Source organism: Tachyglossus aculeatus, chromosome X1 (genome assembly GCF_015852505.1).
Source record: "Tachyglossus aculeatus isolate mTacAcu1 chromosome X1, mTacAcu1.pri, whole genome shotgun sequence".
NCBI lineage: Eukaryota > Metazoa > Chordata > Mammalia > Monotremata > Tachyglossidae > Tachyglossus > Tachyglossus aculeatus.
This window is the reverse complement of record NC_052101.1, coordinates 134005978-134019164: the sequence shown is the minus strand read 5'-3', so window position 1 is coordinate 134019164 and position 13187 is coordinate 134005978. Positions and strand designations below refer to the sequence as shown.

At 46.8% G+C, this 13187-nt stretch overlaps 1 protein-coding gene across 1 annotated transcript in view; it reads right to left on the bottom strand.

The window, feature by feature from the left end:
* The window catches only part of NAE1 (NEDD8 activating enzyme E1 subunit 1), a 47488-nt gene extending 42260 nt beyond the window's left edge, over positions 1–5228 (bottom strand). Inside the window, exon 1 of the mRNA XM_038772754.1 lies at positions 4993–5228. Coding sequence (XP_038628682.1) covers positions 4993–5129 — 137 coding nt within the window. The 5' untranslated portion in view covers positions 5130–5228. The remainder of the gene's footprint in view (positions 1–4992) is intronic.
* Between the last annotated feature and the right edge of the window lie 7959 nt (positions 5229–13187).

The window sequence follows — 13187 nt, the reverse complement described above, 5'->3', positions numbered from 1 at the left end:
CACTTACTATGTGCAGAGTACTGTATTAAGCGCTTGGGAGAATACATTAATACAGGGTTGGTAGACACAGTCCCTGCCCAAAATTCATTCATTCATTCAATCGTATTTATTTATGCATTCATTCAATCGTATTTATTGAGCACTTACTGAGTGTACAGCACTGTACTAAGCACTTGGGAAGTACAAGTTGGCAACATATAGAGACGGTCCCTACCCAACAGTGGGCTCACAGTCTAAAAGTGGGAGATGGACAACAAAACATATTAACAAAATAAAATAAATAGAATAAATATGTACAAATAAAATAGAGTAATAAATATGTACAAACATATATACAGTTATGCATCCTCTAGATGAAATTTACTTTAATACCCGTCTCCCCCACTGGAGTGTACACTTTCTGAGGGTAGAGATCATGTCTACCAACTCTAATGTGCTCTCCCAAGTACTTAATACAGTGTTCTGTACACAATAAGCACTCAAAAAATAACATTAATTATCTCATGGAGACAAGAGACAAAAAAATTACAAACAGTGGGAGCAGGAAAATAACTGAGGACAGGCAAGATATGACAAGAAGTTGCAGGAGAGGCAGTGTAGGGTAGTAGAAAGAGCACAGGCCGGGGGGTGGGGGGGGGGGGGGTAATGGGATCTGACTTTTAATTCCAGCTTTGCCACTTGCCTGTTGCGTGATTGGTCAAATCCCATTCCTCCGTTTTCTCATCTGTAAAATGGGGATTAAATATCTGTTCTACCTGCGAATCCAGGGAGATCCTGTGTGGACACAGAAACTGTATCCAACCCAATTATCTTGTATCTACCTCAGGGTTTAGTTCAGTGTTTGGCACTTGGTGAGCACCTTCTAGACTATTAATAATAATAATAATGGCATTTATTAAGCGCTTACTATGTGCAAAGCACTGTTCTAAGCGCTGGGGAGTTTACAAGGTGATCAGGTTGTCCCATGAGGGGCTCACAGTTTTAATCCCCATTTTACAGATGAGGTAACTGAGGCCCAGAGAAGTTAAGTGACTTGCCCAAAGTTACACAGCTGACATGTGGCAGAACCGGGATTTGAACTCATGACCTCTGACTCCAAAGCCCGGGCTCTTTCCACTGAGCCATGCTGCTTCCCTATTAGGCTTACTGTAGACAGGGAATTTGTCCGTTTATTGTTATACTGTACTCTCCCAAGCGCTTAGGGGAAAAGCAGCATGGCGTAGTGGATAGAGCATGGACCTGGCAGTCAGAAGGTCATGGGTTCTAATCCTGGCTCTGCCACTTGTCTGCTGTGTGACTTTGGGCTAATCACTTTGCTTCTCTGTGCCTCAGTTACCTCATCTGTAAAATGGGGATAGAGACTGTGAGCCCCATGTGGAACAGGGATTGTATCCAACCCAATTTGCTTGTATCCACCCCAGTGCTTAGTACAGTGCTGGACACGTAATAATAATAATTAAGGTACTTGTTAAGCACTTATTATGTGCCAAGCAGTCTTCTAAGCACTGGGGTAGATATAAGGTAGGACATAGTCCCTGTTCCACATTGGGATCACACACTTAATCCCATTTTTTTTACAGACGAGGTAACTGAGGCCCAGAGAAGTGAACTGACTTGTCCAAGGTCACACAGCAGACAAGTGGTGGAGCCGGGATTAGAACCCATGACTTCCTGACTCCCAGGCCCGTGTTCTGTCCACTGCACCACGCTGCTTCTCATAGTAAGCACTTAACAAATACTACAATTAATTACTGTCATTATTACAATGCTCTGCACACAGTAAGTGCTCAATAAATACGATGAGACAAACTTAAATACCACGAATCTTTTTAAAATGATCATTCATTCATTCATTCAATCGCATTTATTGAGCGCTTACTGTGTGCACAGCACTGTAGTAAGCGCTTGGGAAGTCCAAGTTGGCAACATATAGAGACGGTCCCTACCCAACAGTGGGCTCACAGTCTAGAAGTGGGGCTCACAGTCTAGAAGGATCATGTCAGGATGAAATACCATGAATGACTGCTTTCTAGTTTCACAAATCGAGTCTTCTAGACTGTGAGCCCACTGTTGGGTAGGGACCGTCTCTATGTTGCCAACTTGTACTTCCCAAGCGCTTAGTACAGTGCTCTGCACACAGTAAGCGCTCAACAAATATGATTGATTGAGTACTTTAATATTCAAAAGTACAAACACAAAGGATAATAATAATAATAATGGCATTTATTAAGCGCTTACTATGTGCAAAGCACTGTTCTAAGCGCTGGGGGGTATACAAGGTGATCAGATTGTCCCACTTGGGGCTCACAGTCTTAATCCCCATTTTACAGATGAGGTAACTGAGGCACAGAGAAGTTAAGTGGCTTGCCCAAGGTCACACAGCTGACAAATGGCAGAGGCGGGATTCGAACCCATGACACCCAGGCTAGGGGCAAGGGTACTGACCCTCGGGACCCCATCCCAACAGACAGGGGCTTGGAGGGAAGGGCCGTGCCTCCCTGCCCCCCAACTCCAATCAATCGCATTTATTTATTAAATATTTATTTATTCTTTTAGACTGTGAGCCCACTGTTGTGTAGGGACTGTATATGTTGCCAATTTGTACTTCCCAAACGCTTAGTACAGTGCTCTGCACATAGTAAGCGCTCAATAAATATGATTGATGATGATTGAGCGCTTACTGTGTGCAGAGCACTGTACTAAGCGCTTGGGTAGTCCAAGTTGGCAACATATAGAGACGGTCCCTACCCAACAGTGGGCTCGCAGTCTAGAAGGGCCTTTGTGGGGGGGGGGGGGGGTCCTACGGCCGCGGCGGGAGGAGAAGTTTGAAACCTTTTGGGGAAAGAGAAGCCACAGACTGCGATCGCGGAGGGGATTTGTACTTCCCAAGCGCTTAGTACAGTGCTCTGCACACAGTAAGCACTCAATAAATACGACTGAATGAAAACAGCCGAAGGGGGACGTGGTGCCTGGCAGCTCGGGGGCGACCCGTTAATCCGGGGATCATGAGAGGGGCTTCCAAAGGGGCCGAGAGTCGCTCCGCCCTGGTCGGCGGCAGGAAGGCCCGGCGACCGGGCGGAGAGGCCATTTCCTTCGCCTCGCTCCTGGCAGGGAAGGCCGAGGGCGCAGGGAACGGGCCGCCTCCCTCGGCTCACGTAGGAGGCAGGGGCCTGGCTGGTGGCGCTCCTTAGGGCGGCTCGGGCCTCCTCATTCATTCACTCAATCGTATTTATTGAGCGCTTACTGTGTGCAGAGCACTGGACTAGGCGCTTGGGAAGTCCAAGTTGGCAACATCTAGAGACGGTCCCTACCCAACAGTAGGCTCACAGTCTAGAAGCGCTTAGTCCAGTGCTCTGCACACAGTAAGCGCTCAATAAATACGACTGATTGATTGATTACCCACCCCTTCTTCACATCCCTAGAAGGGGCTTGTTCTCTACACACTGGAGCGACATAACTACACACTGTATAGAATTCAATACAGGGGGCCTTCCCAAACTGAGCCCCCTCCTTCCTCTCCCCCTCCTCCCCCTCTCCATCCCCTCCCCGCCTTACCTCCTTCCCTTCCCCACAGCACCTGTATATATGTAACTATGTTTGTACGTATTTATTACTCTATTTATTTCACTTGTACATATTTATTCTATTTATTTTGTTTTGTTCTCTGCCTCCCCCTTCTAGACTGTGAGCCCACTGTTGGGTAGGGACCGTCTCTATATGTTGCCAACTTGGACTTCCCAAGCGCTTAGTCCAGTGCTCTGCACACAGTAAGCGCTCAATAAATATGATTGAATGAATGAATAGAAGGGGGAGACAGAGAACAAAACAAAACATATTAACAATAAGTAGAATAAATATGTACAAGTAAAATAGAGTAATAAATACGTACAAACATAGTTACATATATACAGGTGCTGTGGGGAAGGGAAGGAGGTAAGGCAGGGGGGATGGAGAGGGGGAGGAGGGGGAGAGGAAGGAGGGGGCTCAGTTTGGGAAGGCTTCCTGTATTGAATTCTATACAGTGTGTAGTTCTGTCCCTCCAGTGTGTGGAGAACAAGCCCCTTCTAGGGATGTGAGGAAGGGATGGGTAATCAATCATATTTATTGAGTGCTTACTGTGTGCAGAGCACTGGACTAAGCGCTTAAGCGCTTCTAGACTGTGAGCCCACTGTTGGGTAGGGACCATCTCTAGATGTTGCCAACTTGGACTTCCCAAGCGCTTAGTCCAGTGCTCTGCACACAGTGTATTCTGTTAATATGTTTTGTTTTGTTCTCTGTCTCCCCCTTCTATTCATTCATTCAATCATATTAAGCGTTCAATAAATATGATTGAATGAATGAATAGAAGGGGGAGACAGAGAACAAAACAAAACATATTAACAGAATACAATAAGTAGAATAAATATGTACAAGTAAAATAGAGTAATAAATCCGTACAAACATATATAGAGAAGCAGCGTGGCTCAGTGGAAAGAGCTCGGGCTTTGGAGTCAGAGGTCATGGGTTCGAATCCCTGCTCCACCACATATCTGCTGTGTGACTTGGGCAAGTCACTTAACTTCTCTGAGCCTGTTACCTCATCCGTAAAATGGGGATTAAGAATGTGAGCCCCACGTGGGACAACCTGATCACCTTGTCTCCCCCCCAGCGCTTAGAACAGTGCTTTGCACATAGTAAGCGCTTAATAAATGCCATCATTATTATTATTATTATTATATACAGATGCTGTGGGGAAGGGAAGGAGGTAAGGGGGGGGATGGAGAGGAAGGAGGGAGGGGGCCCTCCCCGCCTCCCCCAATCAATCAATCGTATTTATTGAGCGTTTACTGTGTGCAGAGCACTATACTAAGCGCTTGGGAAGTACAAGTTGGCAATATATAGAGACAGTCCCAGCTCACGGCCTAGAAGGGGGAGACGGACAACAAAACAAAAGACCCCCAGCGCGCCCCCGTAACGGGGAGCTGGGGTCGGGGCCTCCCGCGGCTGGCTCACCTCAGCTGCCGGTCATACTTCTGCTCCCGCGGCAGCTTGCCGGACTGCGCCATGGTCCCCGCGGTGGAGGAGCCGGCGCCCCGCCCCACAGGCAAGGGAAACCCGGGCCGGTCCTCGGCCGGCCGCACTTTCGACATAACGGCTGGGGCTGTGGTGAGCGGGGGGGCCGCCACCAGCTTGCCTTCCCCCCTGGCCGGGGAGCGGGGGCGTCCAGCAAATGCGTCCTCAACCGGAGAACGAGGAGGGACCCGCCGGCAGAGCGTCCAACCGCCCGGCCCCTTCCGCCCTCATCTCGGCTGCATCACTTCCTGCCTGTCGGGGCCTCGTCACCCTGCCCGTCAATCCACCTGTTCGTGATGTTTATTGAACGCGTACTCTGCGCCGGCCACTGCTTTAAGCACTTAATAATAATGATGGTATTTGTTAAGTGCTTATCAATCAATCGATCGTATTTATTGAGCGCTCACTGTGTGCAGAGCGCTGGACTAAGCGCTTGGGAAGTCCAAGTTGGCAACATCTAGAGACGGCCCCTACCCAACAGCGGGCTCACAGTCTTAGAAGGGGGAGACAGACAACAAAACCAAACATACTAACAAAATAAATAGAATAGATATGTACAAGTAAGATAAATAAATAAATAGAGTAATAAATATGTACAAACATACATACATATATACAGGTGCTGTGGGGAAGGGAAGGAGGTAAGATGGGGGGGGGATGGAGAGGGGGCGTCGGGGCCCTGTCACCCTGCACGTCAATCCACCTGTTCGTGATGTTTATTGAACACGTACTCTGCGCGGGCCACTGCTTTAAGCACTTAATAATAATAATGATGGTATTTGTTAAGTGCTTATCAATCAATCAATCGTATTTATTGAGCGCTCACTGTGTGCAGAGCACTGGACCAAGCGCTTGGGAAGTCCAAGTTGGCAACATCTAGAGACAGTCCCTACCCAACAGTGGGCTCACAGTCTAGAAGGGGGAGACAGAGAACAAAACCAAACATATTAACAAAATAAAATAAATAGAATAGATATGTACAAGTAAAATAAATAGAGTAATAAGTATGTACAAGCATATATACAGGTGCTGTGGGGAAGGGAAGGAGGTAAGATGGGATGGAGAGGGGGACGAGGGGGACAGCGTGGCTCAGTGGAAAGAGCATGGGCTTGGGGGGTTAGAGGTCATGGGTTCCAATCCCGGCTCCGCCAATTGTCAGCTGGGTGACCTTGGGCAAGTCACTTCACTTCTCTGGGCCTCAGTTCCCTCATCTGGAAAATGGGGATTAAGACTGTGAGCCCCCTGTGGACAACCGGATCACCTTGTAGCCTCCCCAGCGCTTAGAACAGTGTTTTGCACATAGTAAGTGTATATATATATATGTATATATATATATGTATATATGTTTGTACATATTTATTACTCTATTTTACTTGTACATATCTATTCTATTTATTTTATTTTGTTAATATGTTTGGTTTTGTTCTCTGTCTCCCCCTTCTAGACTGTGAGCCCACTGTTGGGTAGGGACTGTCTCTATATGTTGCCAACTTGTACTTCCCAAGCGCTTAGTACAGTGCTCTGCACACAGTAAGTGCTCAATAAATACAATTGATTGATTGATTGATAGTAAGTGCTTCAAAAATGCCATCATTATTATTACTATGTGCCAAGCACTTACTATGTGCCAAGCGCCCTCCTTCCTCGCCCCCTCCTTCCTCTCCCCCTCCTCCCCCTCCCCACAGAGCCTATAATAATAATAATTACTATAACAATAATTACATATAATAATAATAATAATGATGGTATTTGTTAAGCGCTTACTATGTGCCAAGCACTTACTATGTGCCTTCCTCTCCCCCTCTTTCTCCTCCCCACAGCACCTGTATAATAATAATAATAATAATAATAATGATGGCATTTATTAAGTGCTTACTATGTGCAAGACACTGTTCTGAGCGCTGGGGAGGTTACAAGGTGATCAGGTTGTCCCACAGGGGGCTCACAGTCTTAATCCCCATTTTACAGATGAGGGAACTGAGGCCTAGAGAATCAATCAATCAATCCTATTTATTGAGCGCTTACTGTGTGCAGAGCACTGGACTAAGCGCTTGGGAAGTACAAGTTGGCAACATATAGAGATGGTCCCTACCCAACAGTGGGCTCACAGTCTAGAAAGTGAAATGACTTGCCCAAAGTCACACAGCTGACAAATGGCCGAGCCGGGATTTGAACCCATGACCTCTGACTCCAAAGCCTGTGTTCTTTCCACTGAGCCACGCTGTATATTCATTTATTCATTCAATCATATTTATTAAGCGCTTACTGTGTGCAGAGCACTGTACTAAGTGCTTGGGAAGTACAATTTGGCAACATATTCATTCATTCAATCATTTATTGAGTGCTCACTGTGTGCAGAGCACTGGACTAAGCGCTTGGGAAGTACAAGTTGGCAACATATAGAGACGGTCCCTACCCAACAGCGGGCTCACAGTCTAGAAGGGGGAGACGGACAACAAAACAAAACATATTAACAAAATAAAATAAATAGAATAAATATGTACAAGTAAAATAGAGTAATAAATATGTACAAACATATACATATATACAGGTGCTGTGGGGAGGAGAAGGAGGTAAGGTGGGGGGATAGGGAGGGGGAGAGGAAGGAGGGGGTTTGGCACATAGTAAGTGCTTAACAAATACTATTATTATTATTATTATTATTATTATTATTATTATTATTATTATTGTTAAGTGCTTAAACCAGTGTCCGGCACAGAGTACGCATTCAATAAACATCACGGATAGGTGGATTGGTGGGCATGGTGACCGGGCCCACAGGCTAACATATATATGTATTTATGTTTGTACATATTTATTTCTCTATTTATTTTACTTGTAAATATTTATTCTATTTATTTTATTTTGTTAATATGTTTTGTTTTGTTGTCTGTCTCCCCCTTCTAGACTGTGAGCCCGCTGTTGGGTAGGGACCGTCTCTATATGTTGCCAACTTGTACTTCCCAAGCGCTTTGTACAGTGCTCTGCACAAAGTAAGCGCTCAATAAATACGATTGAATGAATGAATGAATGAAAGCACTGTTCTAAGCACTGGGGGAGATACAAGATAACCAGGTTGTCCCACGCGGGGCTCACAATCTTAATCCCTATTTTACAGATGAGGCAACTGAGGCCCAGAGACGTTAAGTGACTTGTCCAAAGTCACACAGCTGACATCAGGCAGAAACTCCTCACCCTGGGCTTCAAGGCTGTCCATCACCTCGCCCCCTCCTACCTCACCTCCCTTCTCTCCTTCTACAGCCCAGCCCACACCCTCCGCTCCTCTGCCGCTAATCTCCTCACTGTGCCTTGTTCTCGCCTGTCCCGCCATCGACCCCCGGCCCATGTCATCCCCCTGGCCTGGAATGCCCTCCCTCCCCACATCCGCCAAGCTTGTTCTCTTCATCCCTTCAAGGCCCTGCTGAGAGCCCACCTCCTCCAGGAGGCCTTCCCAGACTGAGCCCCCTCCTTCCTCAAAAACCTCCAATGGCTACCGATCAATCTGCGCGTCAGGCAGAAACTCCTCATCCTGGGCTTCAAGGCTCTCCACCACCTCGCCCCCTCCTACCTCACCTCCCTTCTCTCCTTCTACTGCCCAGCCCGCACCCTCCGCTCCTCCACCGCTAATCTCCTCACTGTACCTCGCTCTCGCCTGTCCCGCCATCGACCCCCGGCCCACATCATCCCCCGGGCCTGGAATGCCCTCCCTCTGCCCCTCCGCCAAGCTAGCTCTCTTCCTCCCTTCAAGGCCCTGCTGAGAGCTCACCTCCTCCAGGAGGCCTTCCCAGACTGAGCCCCTTCTTTCCTCTCCCCCTCGTCCCCCTCTCCATCCCCCCATCTTACCTCCTTCCCTTCCCCACAGCACCTGTATATATGTATATATGTTTGTACATATTTATTACTCTATTTATTTATTTATTTATTTATTTTACTTGTACATTTCTATCCTACTTATTTTATTTTGTTGGTATGTTTGGTTCTGTTCTCTGTCTCCCCCTTTTAGACTGTGAGCCCACTGTTGGGTAGGGACTGTCTCTATGTGATGCCAATTTGTACTTCCCAAGCGCTTAGTACAGTGCTCTGCACATAGTAAGCGCTCAATAAATACGATTGATTGATTGATTCCTCTCCCCCTCCTCCCCCTCTCCATCCCCCCCCACCTTACCTCCTTCTCTTCCCCACAGCACTTGTATATATGTATATATGTTTGTACGTATTTATTACTCTATTTTACTTGTACATATCTATTTTGTTAATATGTTTTGTTTTGTTCTCTGTCTCCCCCTTCTAGACTGTGAGCCCACTGTTGGGTAGGGACCATCTCTATATGTTGCCAACTTGTACTTCCCAAGCGCTTAGTACAGTGCTCTGCACACAGTAAGCACTCAATAAATACGATTGATTGATTGATTGATTAAGTGGTCAAGCCGGGATTAGAACGCATGCCCTCTGACTCCCAAGCCCGTGCTCTTTCCACTGAGCCACACTGCTTCTCGGAGAGTACAATAGAACAGAATTAACAGACACGGTCCCTGCCCACAAGGAGCTTACTTACAGTCTGGAGGGGAAACTGTTTCCATGGGAAGTCTCCATTCCTGGAAATCTTGAAGGAATAATAATAATTATTATGGTATTTTTTAAGCGCTTCCTATGTGCCAAGCACTGTTCTAAGCGCTGGGGTATATACATGGTAATCAGGGTGTCCCACAAGGGGCTCAAATTCTTAATCCCCATTTTACAGATGAGGTAACTGAGTTCCTCAAAAATCTCCAATGGCTACCAATCAATCTGCGCATCAGGCAGAAACTCCTCACCCTGGGCTTCAAGGCTGTCCATCACCTCGCCCCCTCCTACCTCACCTCCCTTCTCTCCTTCTACTGCCCAGCCCACACCCTCCGCTCCTCCACCGCTAATCTCCTCACTGTACCTCGTTCTCGCCTGTCCCGCCGTCGACCCCTGGCCCACGTCATCCCCCGGGCCTGGAATGCCCTCCCTCTGCCCCTCCGCCAAGCTAGCTCTCTTCCTCCCTTCAAGGCCCTACTGAGAGCTCACCTCCTCCAGGAGGCCTTCCCAGACTGAGCCCCTTCCTTCCTCTCCCCCTCGTCCCCCTCTCCATCCCCCTCATCTTACCTCCTTCCCTTCCCCACAGCACCTGTATATATGTATATATGTTTGTACATATTTATTACTCTATTTATTAATTTATTTATTTTACTTGTACATATCTATTCTATTTATTTTATTTTGTTAGTATGTTTGGTTTTGTTCTCTGTCTCCCCCTTTTAGACTGTGAGCCCACTGTTGGATAGGGACTGTCTCTATATGTTGCCAACTTGTACTTCCCAAGCGCTTAGTACAGTGCTCTGCACACAGTAAGTGCTCAATAAATACAATTGATTGATTGATTGATTGATTGATTAAGCGACTTGCCCAAGGTCACACAGCAGTCAAGTGGCAGAGCTGGGGTTAGAACCCATGTCCTCTGACTCCCAAGCCTGTGCTCTTTCCACTGAACCATGCTGCTGGGGTAGCTACAAGATAATCATGGTTGGACACAGTCTCTGTCTCACGTGGGGCTCAGAGTTTTAATCCTCATTTTACAGATGAGGAAACTGAGGCATAGAGAAGTAGAGTGACTAGCCCAAGGTCACACAGCAGGCAGGCAGCAGATCCAGGATCAGGACCCAGGACCTTCTGACTCCCGGGCCCATGCTCTATCCACTAGGCCACACTTCCCAGCTCCACCACTTGCCTGCTGAGTGGACTTGGGCTAGTCACTCTACTTCTCAGTTTCCTCATCTGTAAAATGGGGATTAAGACTGTGAGCCCCATGTGGGACAGAGACTGTGTCCAACCAGATTAGTTTGTATCTACCCCAGCTCTTAGTACAGTGCCTGGCACATAGTAGGTGCTTAACAAATACCACAATTATTATTATCAGGAATTCTGATTCCTAATTCATGGTAACAAATATTATTACCATTATTATTGCTGTTGTTATTACTAAGGGTCTGTCCAACTCTAGTAATAATAATAATAATAATAATAATAATAATGTTGGTATTTGTTAAACGCTTACTATGTGCCAAGCACTGTTCTAAGCACTAGGGAGGTTACAAGGTGATCAGGTTGTCCCACGGGGGGTTCACACAATTTTAATCCCCATTTTCCAGATGAGGTCACTGAGGCCCAGAGAAGTGAAGTGGCTTGTCCAAAGTCACACAGCTGACAGTTGGCGGAGGCGGGATTTGAACCCATGACCTCTGACTCCAAAGCCCGGGCTCTTTCCACTGAGCCACGCTGCTTCTCCCTGACTTCTAGTAGGGGTAGTAGGATTCTTTTACTCATGTGCTGGAATGTCTCTACCAACTCTGCTCTATTGTAGTCTCCCAAGCACTTAGTACAGTGCTCTGCACGCAGTAAACTCTCAGTAAATATGATTGATTTGTCTAGCAGAATTGCTGTTACATGATAACCCAGACACGCTTTCATGTATGCATACAAATGTGCACACATTCTCACATATGCACAGGAAAGTTCACACATAGTTATACCTACCATACTCACCCACACAAGGGATGGAAGGAAATTCCTGGGAGTGTGGAAGTCCTGAACAGGGAAATTCTGGCAGGAAAGGAACAGGGAAATTCTGGCAGGGGGCAGAGGTAGTGAGTGAATTCCTGGGCTTGAGCCAGCCTTTTAGCCCGCAGGCCTTCCCTAGCTGGACTCTTCTGGCTTCCAAATGCTTCTCCCCTTGCTCCCCCAACGCCTTCCTTGGCAGTCGGGAGGAATCCCTAGTCAGCCTTCAGAGATGAACAATTGCTTTCCACTCTTCCAATCGTCTGCACTCTTCTCCCTGCCTCTCTCACCTCCTCAGTCTTCCTAGAACAAGTAATGACAGTCCACCTTTTCTGCTCTGCTGTTGATCCAGTGGAAAAAGCCCGACTCTGGGAGCCAGGAGGCCTGGGTTCTAGTTCTGCCTGCTGGGGCTGGGTGGTTAAGGACCTAGAGTGTTCTTCTAGGTGGACAGGTCAAGCAGGAAACTTGGAAAATAGCTGGCTAGCCCAGGTGGCCAAGACTGCAGTGGCTACCAAGGCAACTGCCTTCTGAGTCATGTTGCTCCAGCACAGTGTCAGCAGAAGTGTGAGTCTGATTACAGCACATAACAGTGTTAGAAGTGGTGTATGCAGATGCGGTCACATGCAGGCAGCATTGCACACTGAGTACTTCAGCGTGAGCTTTCCTTAAAATGAGGTTTTGCAAGAATGCAACCCCCGAAGCTCCTGCATTATAGGAGCACTGGGCATTCTGAGGATTCTCCTCCAGGCTTGCTCTCCCTTCTGTGTCATCTGTGGTTTGAGTCTACTACTTTTCTTGATAATAATAACTCAAGAAAACCATTTGTGTTTTTCTGAGATGTGAAGTCATCTGTATAGGGGTGGTAGCCAAAGCCATGGAAATGAATAAGGTCCCCGAGGGAGGGAGGGACTATAAATTGTGAAGAGTAGGAGGCCCAGAACTGAGCCTTGAGGGACACCCACGGTTAGAGGGTGAGAGGTAGAAGAGGAACCAGTGAAAGAGAGTAAAGAGCAACCAGGGAGGTACAAAGGAGACTCAGGAGTGTAAAAACCAATGTTGGATTGTATCTTCAAGAGGAGAGGGTGGTGTACAGTGTCAGAGGTGGCTGAGAGTTCAAAAAGGTTAGGAAAGAGTGGAGCTCATTTGTTTCAGGTAAGCAGAACACCTTGCTAACCTTGGAGAATTGACAGTGAGGGTGAAAACCACTCATTCATTCATTCACTCATTCATTCAATCGTATTTATTGAGTGCTTACTGCATGCAAAGCACTGTTCTAAGTGCCTGTAAGAGTAACGATACAACAACGAACAGACACATTCCCTGCCCACAATGAGCTCACAGTCTAGAGCGGGAGACTGACATTAATGTACATAAATAAATAAATTACAGAACTATACATGTGTGCTGTGGGGATGGGAGGGAGGATGAATGAAGGGATAATAATAAAAATAATAATAATAATGATGGTATTTGTTAAGCGCTTACTATGTGCCAAGCACTGTTCTAAACGCTGAGATAGATACAAGGTAATCAGGTTGTCCCATGTGGGACTCATG